Source organism: Sorex araneus, chromosome 6 (assembly GCF_027595985.1).
Source record: "Sorex araneus isolate mSorAra2 chromosome 6, mSorAra2.pri, whole genome shotgun sequence".
In the NCBI taxonomy this organism is placed as follows: domain Eukaryota; kingdom Metazoa; phylum Chordata; class Mammalia; order Eulipotyphla; family Soricidae; genus Sorex; species Sorex araneus.
Window position 1 is genome coordinate 107286174 of NC_073307.1, and position 13257 is coordinate 107299430.

General features: G+C 43.4%; 1 protein-coding gene across 1 annotated transcript; it reads right to left on the reverse strand.

Moving 5' to 3' along the window:
- Nucleotides 1-10623: 10623 nt before the first annotated feature.
- On the reverse strand, nucleotides 10624-11041 carry LOC129405687 (60S ribosomal protein L31-like). The gene has a single exon (XM_055142744.1). It carries the CDS (start codon nucleotides 11039-11041, stop codon nucleotides 10667-10669), a length of 375 nt encoding a protein of 124 aa, XP_054998719.1. The 3' UTR covers nucleotides 10624-10666.
- Between the last annotated feature and the right edge of the window lie 2216 nt (nucleotides 11042-13257).

The following is a 13257-nucleotide window of genomic DNA, read 5'->3' on the forward strand; positions in this document are numbered from 1 at the left end:
CAAGAAGCCCTGTGTTAGCTTCAGATGTCCTGGGATAGCATTATTCCTCAAAGAGCTAGAGCTCTGGGAGGCACATATGGCTGAGTTCTGTAGCAGACTCCTCCCATACAAACACACCCCTTCACCCACAAAAACATTTTATTACCTGAATTATTTAAAGTTTACCAAAAACCTTTCTTGTTTCATCACTAGTTGTTCTAGGGCTCTGAAATCACAACAAAATGAGGAAAATAAAAATCTTTATAGGGGTTAAAAATACAAAATGATACTCACACACAGCTTCTGGCCTTAGAAGTACCCACTGTCCCAGTTATGAATTTTTCTTGTTCTTCCATATTGTGACTGTAGCTATCATTTGTGAGTCCAATCATCTGACTTCCTGTTGAAATTACGTGCCTGCCCTTATTTTACCACCAGATGGAGGTAAAGAGCCATCTCAGGATCATTCTGCTAGATCAGCATCTTCTGTGTGATGCTTGGAACCAGATCATTCTTTGTCTGGAGGCATTGTCTTAAGTGCTATAGGATATTTAGCAGCATTCTTGGACATTACACATAAGATTCTTGTGACAATCCTTGCAATCGTGACAGACAAATGTGTCCATACTGTGCCAAATGCCCCTGGCATGTTTCAGTTGTTCTGCTTAAGAGCCACCTTGCAATGAAGCCTGACATTTTTTTCAATAGGAAAAACAAGTACTGGAGAGATAGTACAGTGGATGAGGTGCTTCTCTTGCACATTACCAAAACTTGGTTCAATCCCTGGCACCCCATATGGTGCCCTAAGCCCCACCAATAATCGCTAAGCAGAAGTTGGTGTGACCCAAAAACAAAACAATGAGAAAAAGAGAATCAGGTTTTATGGAAGGTGTAAACTTTCCCCCCTACTTCCCTTTGTTGTGGTCATCATCATCTCTGAGGTGTGCCAAGTGTGTTGGGAAATGTGAGGAACAGGTTACACTCTCAACTGGGCAGAAGGCAGGTGTGACTCTTGGCCTCTTGCAAGCACTCTCCTACGGAGATACTTCCCTTTTTTGTTTTTTTTTTTCTTTAGGATTTGTTCATGGAAAAAAGTAATAAAATGTGAAAAAACACTAAAGGGGAACATTAAAATAAAATGCCTCCTATTTTGTTCATTTCTCTGCAATCTTTTATTTCATATGCCATTGTCCAGGCACATGAACACACATTGAAATGAACTCAACTCTCCATACACCGCACTGCATAGTCTACATGATCTCCTATAAGCTCTTCCACTCAAACCTAGTGTGGATCCCTGTGGATAACAGCAATTCTATTTTTTTTAACTGTGGAAACAAGGACCTACCTGAGTATAAATCTGTATAAATTTTAGTGGTAGGCCCTAAGTCTCTCACCACACTTTCCACCAACATGCCAAAATCCCTCTATCACTGTCCAGAGTGATAAAGCATGCAGGGGATAAGGTGTGATCATGCTAAGCACCAGTCTGCAGTTCTTGGGTCTCTCCAAGGATTTATGGAGAACGGGAAATGTTGAAATTGAGCATTCACTTAAAAAGGCAAATGAAGCAAACACTCTGCTGAGTTTAGAGTAAAGGAAAAGAAGCAACACAAGCTCAAAAATGGGAACCCAGGAAGGAACAGCACCATCTTTTTTTATTAAAGTGTTTCTTTTTTAAAACATTTTTTTTTTATTGAACCACCGTGAGATAGTTACAAGCTTTCATGTTTGGGTTACAATCACACAATGACCAAACACGCATCCCTCCACCAGTGCACATTTCCCACCACCAATATCCCTGATATACGCCCCCTTTCCCACCCTCCCCCTGCCTCCATGGCAGACAATATTCCTCATACTCTCTCTCTACTTTTGGGCATGATGGCTTTGAACACAGACACTGGGAAGTCATCATGTTTGGTCTGTTATCTACTTTCGGCACACATCTCCTATTCCAACTGATTCCTCCAGCCATCGTTTTCTTAGTGATCCCTTCTCTGTTCCATCTGCCTTCTCCCCTCTGCTCATGAAGCAGGCTTCCAGCTATGGGGAATCCTCCTCCTAGCCCTTGTATCTACTGTCCTTGTGTGTCAGCCTCATGTGATGTTATTCTATACTCCAGAAATGACTGCAGTCCTTCTGTGTTTGTCCCTTTCTTTCTGACTCATTTCACTTAGCATTATACTCTCCATGTCTATCCATTTATAAGCATATTTCATGACTTCATCTCTCCTAACAGCTGCATAGTATTCCATTGTGTAGATGTACCAAAGTTTCTTTAACCAGTCATCTGTTTTAGGACACTTGTGTTGTTTCCAGATTTTGGCTATTGTAATCAGTGCTGCAATGAACATATAGGTACAGATGTCATTTCTATCTGTATGTGCTTTTTTGCATCCTTGGGATATATTCCCAGAAGTGGTATTGCAGGGTGATATGGAAGCTCAATTTCTAGTTTTTGAAGGACTGTCCAAATGGAACAACACCATCTTTGTTTCACCTGTTTTTTATGTCAGTCTTCCCACCTTCCCATTATCTCCCACTCCATTCCCCAAAGGTGGGGAAATACCTGTGTCTTAGCTTCTGACCATGTTTGGCTCCTTCCTTGGGTTGCCATGGTAACTACTAAACTCTCATGGTACTTCTGGCATAATTATGATATATTAAAGTAGTATAAGTATCATTTCTAGTCAAAGGTCACTTATCAGTCACCAGGGACTGACTTAAGCTTTCTGCCCCAGTTGTAACAAAGGAACACCTTGCAGGGTATCATCAAACTCCAGTGAAGTTCTTTGACTACCATAAATTACTGTTAGCATCAGACTTAGGGACTCCCTACAATGCAGTCAATTAAATTTACACTTTCATGTCCTTTCTCATGCTCTCATGTCCTCATCTATATTGTTAACTATCTGTTTCCCTAACCCTCTAGCCCACCCACCCACCCTTGCTAACTTCAGTTCTGTCATCAGAATCTAAAATATTTTATTAGACATTGTGTATTCACTTGCTAAATTTCTTTATATACTACATGTGAGCAAGCTCTCCTTGGCATATGCCAGAAACAGTAACAAGTCTCACAATGGAGATGTTACTGGTGCCCGCTAGAGCAAATCAACGAACAACGGATGGCAGTGCTACAGTGCTAATACATGTGAGATTATCCATTGCGTTTCTACTTCTTTGATATTTCCTCCCACGATACCCTCGAATTCCATCCATCATTTCTCATGACTAAGGAGTATTCCACTGTGTATATGTAGCACTGTAGTACAGTTCTCCTGTTGTCCATCTATTTGCTTGAGAGGTCACCAGTAATGCCTCCATGTGAGACTTGTTGTTACTATTTTTGGCATATCATATACACCACGGGTAGCTTGCCAGGCTCTGTTGTGTGGGCTGGATACTCTCTGTAGCTTGCTGAGCTCTCTGTGAGGATGGAGGAATCGAACCCAGGTTGGCCGCATGCAAGGAAAATGCCCTACCTGCTATGCTATCACTCCAGCTGCTGTGTATATATAATCACTTGTAATCACTTGTCATCCCATTATGTGTCGATTTACTCAAGTGGGCACCAGTCTAGATTCAACCCTGTCGAGTGCTAATGTAGCCCAATGGCATCTGCTCCAGGAACACTAAGAGCCTCAAACAATTTTGTTCAGGATCTTGATGAAGAAAGTCCAACCATCTCGTAGGTGGGCAGCCAGGTGTTCTTTTGACATCCTTTGGAATCCAGTAGGTAACGATTCTAGTCCAGTGGTCATCTGCAAATTGCATTACGTGTCTGGCCCATCTGATTTTAGACACCTTGGCAAATGAGCCAGCATCCCTGATCTTCGATCATCGACAGAGGCGGAAACTCTGGATTCCTTCTCTCACTTGAGTGAAACGTGATACTCCAAGCATAGCTCTTTCGATTTCTCTTTGGGTGATCCAAATAGCATTCTAGTCCTATTTTCATAGGACCCAGATCTCTGAGGCATATATTAGTGCAGGAAGAATGGTGGAGTTGAAAAGATGTGCCTGGGGCCGGAGGTTCTTCGTCCCCTTAACCACTTCTTTGATGCTCTTGAAGGCGTTCAAATCTGCTCTCTTCCTCCTGTGCAGTTCTGGCGCCAAGTCATTCCTCACATTGAGTTCTCTACCCATCTACATATAACTGCTGCATTCGGAGATGTTCATTCTGTTGAGAGCACGTGGAACATCAGGAACTAGTTCGTTTTTCATGACCGTTGTTTTGGTGAGATAAAGCTGTAGTCCAACATTTCCACACTCATAGTCGAAGTCAGCCAGCATTTGTGCTGCTTGGCTAACGTTTGGTGTTATTAGAACGATGTCATCAGTGAAGAAGAGGTGGTATAGTTGCTGACCATCTACTGTTACTCCCATTTCCTCCTATTCCAATCTTTTGATGACGTTCTCGAGGATGGTACTGAAGAATTTCAGTGAGATGGTATCATCTCGCAGAACCCCTCTTTTTACGTTGATGATCACTTCTTTCTAGAATTGTGAGATCCTGGTGGTGAATCCGTAATACAGCTAGTGGAGGATCCTGATGTACTGAGTTTGAATGCCCTGTATGGCTAGGGCTTTGATGACCACTTCAGTCTCAACAGAATCAAAGGCCTTCTTTAAATCGATGAACGTTAGACAGGGTAGCATCTTGAACTATTGTAAAAGCTTAATGAGCTTGGTCACAGTGGATATGGTCGATCGTGCTGAATCCTTTTCTGAACCTGGCTTGCTTGCATGGCTGTCCTTCCCCTAGTGTTCTGCCTATTTTACTCAGGATGACTTGAGTGAACAACTTGTATACGATGGACAACAGGCAGATTAGGCAATAGTTGCCGATGTCGTGGATGTCTCCTTGTACAACAGAATGGTCCTGCTGGTTTTCCATTGGGACAGAACCTTGCATTCAGACAGGTAGTGTGTGAAGAGCTAAGCCAGTGTATTGACCAGTACTGGTGGCAGATTCTTCAGGTGTTCGGGTCTGACCTTTTCTGGACTGGGTGCTGTACGCTTCTTTAGCAACGAAATGGCGTGTCAGATTTTGGAAAGAACATTGGGAAGGACATATCCATCCTGCGGAATTTGGTATGTGGGCAGGTGGACGTGGCTATCAAATAGATCCAAGTAGAAGTCATGGATAATCTTCTGCATTGCCCTTCTGGAAGATGTGATAGATCCATCAGGGCATTGGAGGGCAGTCATCTTGGTCTTATAGTTGGTGAAGGACAGTCGGGCGTTGCGAATAATTTTCCCAGCTTCTGCCACATCAGCCAACACTGCTGCTCTTACCTCTTTGAGGTCTTTCTTTATCCCTACTCTGCACAGCTCTGCGAGCTTGACATTAGCTTGTGATTGCCTGAGGCTCGTGCTGAACCACATTGGCAAATGAGCTTGAAAGTTTCCCAAGACAGCCGTTTGTTTTTAGCTTTCCCACTCTCGGCATTCCTCGCACAGTCACGTAGGTTCTGAACCTGTCGATCATATTCCTTGTTGATGTTGTCAATGATGGCATCTTCCCATGTTGCCGCAATAGTGCCAGGGAGCTCCCAGTTGGTGGTCATCCTGGGAGTTCTCTTCTTGAACTTTGCAGCCCTTTCTCCCTGCTCCATGAAGTAGAATTTTGCATGAAGGAGATGGTGATTTGATCCCGTTTGGAATTTTGGGACAACAGCAACATCGGCCAAGACAAAACCTTCGATTGAATATAATATGGTCAATTTCATTGTGGAACTGTCCACTGGGAGACTCCCATGTCCGGCGTTTAGATTCAGCCTTCTGGAACTGTGAGTTACCATGGACAGTCTTGGTTGACATGATGAATTCAGACAGCCTTTCACCCTGTTTGTGCCATTCTAGGCCACAGGTTACAACGTGGAGTTTTTCAGGCGACCTTCTAGGTCCTATCTTGGCATTAGAATCACCGACAATTACCTTGTAGAAAGTGTAGTTTTCTTTATAGAACTTCTTCAGCTCCATGTAGAACTTCTCAATTTCTTCTTTGTTGTAGTTGGATGTTGGTGTGTTGATGATGAAGATAGAAACTGCCGGCAATGAGCCACATCTATTCAAGCGTAAGCATCCAATTCAGGTTGTCAGGCATCCGAATAAATCAATGCTCATGGCCAAGTTCGTGTTGACAAGAATACCCACACCTAGGCAGCTCTGCTGTCTGTGATCCCCTGTGCCAAACTAAAATAGGAGTGTGACCCCTGATGGGCATGTGCGAGCATTGCAGTACTATGACCAGAATGTAGGTGAGTGTCACAAGTAAATTGTGACCCTGGCGAGCAAGTTGTGCATGACTAAGACTTTAGTTGTGCAAGACTACAACTAAAGCAATGCAGTGTATTGTGTCAGTGTGTGAGTGCCAGAGCTAAGCACAACCTCTCATCACTGCAACAGCATCATCAATACGTGAGGATCAGGAATGGTGGGTAAAGAAATTAGCTCAAAACAAATAGTTGATCTTTCTTTCCTACATTTTCCCTTTATAAGGAACCATTTCAGGAAAAAGTTGCTGAGATTAATTTAGTTACTCTTTCTTGACCCTTGTCAGCAAGGTTGACTCTGACCTTCAGAAATATTGTAATATTGATGTCATGCCACTTTTCATGTTGAATTTTGTGCTCTGTTCATTTTCTCCTACTCATTTATGTATGGTTTCAGGTGAAGAATCAAAGCTTTGTGTTCAGGTAACACAAATGCAGAAATGCTCAGTGTGAAGCAGTGTCTGTAACAAGCTGTGCAGAGATGTTTTTACACTATGTCCATTTCAATGCTGTTTATGCTAGTGAAAATTAAGGGCCCTGAAAATAGCTCTGAGATTAGAATGCCAGCTCTGCAAGTACAAAGTTGAGCATTTCATCCCTGATGTTGCCATATGTGCTTAGGGTGATCCTGACAGCTTTGCTGTTCGTGATCTCTGGTGGGCAAGCCAGGGGTATGTGAGCACTACAACAAAGGGGCACAACCCCATTAGCACTTCATCAAGACAGTGCAGTTTCTGGTGAGAACTGCAGTGACCTCTGATGAGTACGGCAACCAGAAGGTGGATAAATCCAACAGCAGAAGTGTGCAGCCCCTGGTGGGCATGTACAAGCACCACAGTGGAAGGAGTGCAGCCTTTAGCACAACCACAGCCGAGTCCAGGAGCACCACAATCTGAGCTGCCACACTGGTGAGCACCATAACTGAAAATGAGCACTGCAATCAGGTGCAAGTAGAGACACCACAGCCCCTAACCACATCAACAACAATTAAGGTTCAGGGGTAGAAGTAGAATAAATAAAGAAAGTGTAAGGAACTTGGTTACCTACTGATAGAAACCTTAGATATCAAGGGCTATTATGCATACCTTACAATTAGCTATTCAAATTGACAAGGTGCCAGAGATATAGTACAGGAGTTAAGGTGCTTGTTTGGAGGTGACCGCATTTTCTTCCATCCCTGGCATCTCACGGTCCCCTGAGCATCACTGACTGTAATGCTAGAGGCCCGGAACAATACTGGGTGTGACCCTGGTGGCTCCAAGCATGCTGGGGTAGCCCAGGTAAATCCCTGGCTCCATGGGGTTTGAGCAGCACCATATATATCCCTGATCATTTGCATTAAAAGATCCCATTCTGTAGTATGAATATTATGCATATTATCTATACACCACCTCTCTCGGAGAGCCCAGCAAGCTACCGAGAGTATCTCGCCTGCACGACAGAGTCTGGCAAGCTACCCATGGTGTATTTGATATGCCCAAAACTGTAACAACAAGTCTCACAATGGAGACGTTACTGGTGCCCACTCGAGCAAATTGATGAGCAACGGAATGACAGTGGTAGTGACAGTGATTATCTATACACAGTGGAATACTAGTCAGCATGAGATATGATGGAAGGAACTAGAGGGTATCATGGAAGAAAATACCACATGAGAAAGGCAAACATAGATAATCTCCTATGTATTTTATAAAGAAATGAGGCAAGTGAATTCACAATGTCTAATAAAATACTTTAGACTCTGATGACAGAAATGAGGTTAGCAAGGGTGAGTGGGTCTCCTGGAGGGTTACGGAGATAGTTAATGGATGGATAGTATGGATGAGGACATGAGAGCATGAGAAAGGATGTGAAAGTGTAAAACCACCTGATAGTGAGGTTCTAAGTCTGATGCCAGCAGTAATTTATAGTAGTGAAAGAACCTCACTGGAGTTTGGTGACATCCTGCAAGGTCTTCCTTTGTTACAACCATGGGAATAGCAAGCTTAGGTCAGTCCCTCATGACTGACAAGTGGCCTCTAACTCTAAAGGATCATCATAGTACTTTGACATATCATAATTATGCCAGCAGTATCAGGACATTTTAATAGTCACCATAGCAACACACTGAAGAAGCCAAATATGGTCAGAACCTCAGACTCAAGTATTTCCCCACATTTGGGGAAGGGAGTGGGAGGGGATATGAAGGTAGGAAGGCTGCCATAAAAACAGGTGAAACAAAGATGGTGTTGTTCCTCTTTTTATTTTTGAGCTTGTGTTTCACTTTTTCTTTTCCTTAACTTTAACCTTAGTGGTGTTTGCTTTATTTAACTATTTAAGTAAATGCTCACTTCCAACATTTCATGTTCTTCATTAAGTCCTTGGGGAGACTCAAGAACACAGACAAGACCTTAGGATGACGGCACCTTAGCCCCTACATGCTTTATCACTCTGGACAGTGGTGGAGGGATTTTGGCATGTTAGTGGTGGGTGTGGTGAGATACCATTGTGCCTGCCACTAAAAAACATACAGAATTATACTCAGGGAAATCCTGGTTTGCACAAGTAAAAACAATCAGATTGTTGATATACACAATTTAAAACACAAAATAAAACTGTTGATATCCACAGGGATTCACATTAGATTTGAGTGGAAGAGATTTTAGGAGAGCATAGAGACTATGCATTACCATGTATGGAAAGTTGAGCTCATTTCTATGTGTGTGCATGTGCCTGGAAAATGGGATATGAAATAAAAGAGTGTACAGAAATAAACCTGATTGGAGGCATTTTATTTTAATGTTTTTCCATATTTTAGATTTTTTTCATGAACAAATCCTGAACCAAACATACAAAAAAGGGAATTATGTAAGTGGTAGAGTGCTCTCAAGAGGCCAAGAGTCACACCCCCCTTCTGCCCACTTGAGAGTGTGACCTGCTCCTCTCATTTCCCACCACCCTTCTTACACCCCAGAGATAATGGCCACAACAAAGGGAAGTAGGGGGAAAGGTTTATACTTTCCATGAAAGTCTGATTCTCTTTTTTCCCATTGTTTTGTTTCTTAGGTCACACCCATCTCTGCTTAGGGCTCAGAGGACCATATGGGGTGCCAGGGATTGAACCAAGTTTTGGTAGTGTGCAAGACATGCACCTCATCCACTGTCCTATTTCTCCAACCCCTTGTTTTTCCTATAAACAAAATTATAAGCCTTCATTGCAAGGTGGCTCTCAAGCAGACCAACCGAAATGTGCCAGGGACGTTTGGCACCGTATGGACACATGTGTCTGCCATGATTGCAAGGATTGCTACAAGAATCTTATTTGTAATGACCAGGGATGGTGCTAAATATCCTATAGCACTTAAGATAGTACCTCCAGACAAAGAATGATCTGGTTCCAAGTATTGCACAGCAGATGTTGATCTAGCAGAATGATCCTGAGATGGCTCTTTATCTCCATCTGGTGGTAAAATAAGGACAGGCATGTAATTTCAACAGGAAGTCAGGTGATTGGCTCACAAATAGCTGCAGGCACAATAGGGAAGAACAAGAAAAATTCATAACTGGGAGAGTGGGTTTCTCTAAGGCCAGAAGTTGTGTGTGGTTATCATTTTGCATTTTAACTCCCATAGATATTTTCATTTATCTCATTTTGTTGTGATTTCAGAGCCCTAGAACAACTAAGGCTGAAGTTGTTCTTTAAATATTTAATACAGGTAATAAAAGGTTGAGTGTGTGTGTGTGTGTGTGTGTGTGTGTGTTTGTGCGCGTGTAGGGGGAAGTCTTATTTGTGTGCGGGGGTCTGCTACAGAACCCAGCCATATGTGCCTCCCAGAGCTCTAGCTCTTTAAGGAATAATTCTACCCCAGGACACCTGAAGCTAAAACGAGGCTTCTTGTTTTGGTTTAATTTAGCCATTACCTTGAACCATCCACCTAAGGAATACATTTGCATGACCCAGACTTTTGAATTTGACCTACTCTTCTCCTACTCCAAAGACTACGTGAAGAAAATCATTAAATTTTGTTGTGTTCACCAAGTTCACCTCTTTTTTGTTACTCTCCTGTTTCCTGTTTCTTAATTCTTATTTTTCCACGTGGCAGCTCCCTCTCATGCTCCTCTTACAGCCTCTTACAGGCATATTATTATGCAGCTTTTATTTCCTTTTTGCACCATTTTTGTATTTTTCACACCCCGCTATTCTAATTGATTTAGATGTAACAACACTTACCAAGGCCTTAAAGGATACCACAGAGTTGTTTCTCCAGGAATAGATGCAGAAACTGAGCATTTCTTTGAGGTTACCCAAATTGATTGCATAGAGTTCTTCGTGGCAGTCATATTGCTTTGTATTTTAAGCTCAGTTTTCAAATTCTTGACATTTTTATTTTTTTGTCATTTTGTAGCTTTATTGAGTCATCAGCTTAGTTCTCATCCACATTGACTGTCTGCAGATATTTGAAAGTGGTGACGGGCACATAGGTAACCAGTGTGTAAAGTTTGTTTGGTGGATCTTCGTCCTCGTTATGCTTTCTGGACAAATGTACACGGATCCGGTATGGGACATTCCTGATGCCCTTGGCCCAGACGGCCTTGTTGAGCCGCGTGTTGATGCACACGTCGGGGGTGCCCATTTCCTTCATGGCGAACTTGCGGATCTCCTTGAGTGCCTGGGGCGCGCGCTTCTTGAAGCCCACGCCGTGGATGCGCTTGTGGTTGTTGATGGTGTACTCGCGCGTCACCACCTCGTTGATGGCCGATCGGCCCTTCTTCTTGCCACCCTGCTTAGCGGGCGCCATCTGCACGTGGACACATTGGCCAGACCCCGGTCTGACCCCGTCCGCGCCCCCCACCCTGCTGGCTGCCCCCCTCCCGCCTTTCCCTGAGGATGGACGCGGATGGCGAGACCCAAATTCTTGACATTTTTTACAGTATTGGTTGTGACTTAGACTTTTTCATTTCTGACTCTTTAATATCAAAACTCTCTCTTTCTAGGTGAACCTACTGAGAATATGTTCAATTTTATTTACTTCACTGTCACTGTCACCCGTTGCTCATTGATTTGCTTCAGCGGACACCAGTAACGTCTTCATTTTGAGTCTTGTTACTGTTTTTGGCATATCGTATATGCCACAGGTAGCTTGCAAGGCTCTCCGAGGGGGACGGTATACAAGCAAGTATGTTAAAGCCAAACACACGTGTGCTGCTTTAGGTACATCAGTGGGCTAGAGTACAGGAAATACTGCATTGCTCTCTCAGGTACTTTGTTTTATAGTCTCTGGATCTTGGCCATTGATGAGATTACATGGCTCCAGGGGTGGGGGATGGGGGCAGTTTGTGGGTGTGACTGCCAAGCTACTGAAAACTGGGGATCTGAGTGGAGGAGGCCCACTCCTGATTTGAGCAGGCGTGGAGATCTCAGCCATGGGTTCAGCATACCTGGGTTCCTCTGTAGGTTCCTTCATGGGTGAGGCTTGTCTGAGCGTCTGGAGAGTGGCCTTGAGCATGGCTGTGGCTGGGTTCCGGAGGTTTTCTGCTGCTGGGATTCTGCTTGGGGCGGGGAGGGAAACTCAACCCGCCCCCCCCCCTTTGAGAGGCCTTAGTGAAGACAGCCTGGAGCTGGCGCAGGAGATTCTGTAACAGGAGATTCAGTAACAATAACGGGTCTCATTTCCTTGACCCTGAAAGAGCCTCCAATGCAGTAGTGTTGGGAAGGATAAGTAAGGAGAGGCTGCTGAAATCTCAGGGCTGGGACGAATGGAGACATTACTGGTGCCCGCTCGAGCAAATCGATGAACAACAGGACAACAAGTGATACAAGTGAATTTATTTTTATGTTGAATAGCACTGAGATACACAGTTACAAAGTTGTTCATGATTGGGCTTCAGTCATATAATGTTCCAATGGACTGGAACGATAGCACAGCCGTTAAGGCATTTGACCCGGGTTTGATTCCTCTGTCCCTCTCGGAGATTCCAGCAAGGTACCAAGAGTATCCTACCCGTATGGCAAAGCCGGGCAGCTACCTGTGGCATATTCTATGTGCCAAAAACAGTAACAACAAGTCTCACGATGGAGATATTACTGGAGCCCGCTCAAGCAAATTGATGAACAATGGGATGACAGTGACAGTGACAGTGACAGTGAATGTTCCAACACTTGTCCCTTCACCAGTATACAGTTCCCATCATCAATCTTCCCAGTTTCCCTCATGCCTTACGCTTCACCTGCAATGATGACAAGCACTTTTCTTCTCTCTCTCTCACCTTTTATCTATCTGTCTGTCTATCTATCTATCTATCTATCTATCTATCTATCTATCTATCTATCTATCTATCTATCTCTCCTTTTGGGCATGATGGCTTGTAATACATACTCTGAAAGGTTATCATGCATATCCCTTTCCTTACTTTCAGCACTCAGTTCTTGTCCAGAGTGATCATTTACAACTATTATTGGCATAGTGGTCCCTTCTCCATCCGAACAGCCCTCCTTTTTCGACATACTTGTGGCAAGCTTTCAAGTATGGGCCAGTCCTACTCTTAAAACTTTTTGGATATTAGTTTCATACTATGTTTTTTATATCCCACAAATTAGTGCTGTCTTTCTTTCTGTCCCTTTCCTTTATGACTCATTTCACTCAGCATGATACTCTTCCTGCCCATCCATTTATAAATAGCCAATTTTATGACTTCATTTTTCTTGTGGCTGCACAGTATTTCACTGTGTATATGTCTGGAGTTTCTTTATCCAGTCATCTGTTCTTGGGTACTCAGGTTGTTTCCAGATTCGGGCTATAGTGAATAATGCTGGAATGAACAAAAAAGTGCAGGTGGCATTTCTGCTGTATGTTATTGGGCCTCCAGCATATATTCCCAGATGTGGTGTTTCTGGGTCTAACAGGAACTCAATTTCTAGTTTTTTGAGGAATGTTCATATTGTTTTCCATAAAGGCTGGACCAGCCAGCATTCCCACCAACAGTGGAGTAGAGTCCCTTTCTCCCTGCATCCGTG

Excerpts from the sequence above, each read along its gene's own strand:
- LOC129405687 (XM_055142744.1), bottom strand. The coding sequence starts at position 11,041 with ATGGCGCCCGCTAAGCAGGGTGGCAAGAAGAAGGGCCGATCGGCCATC.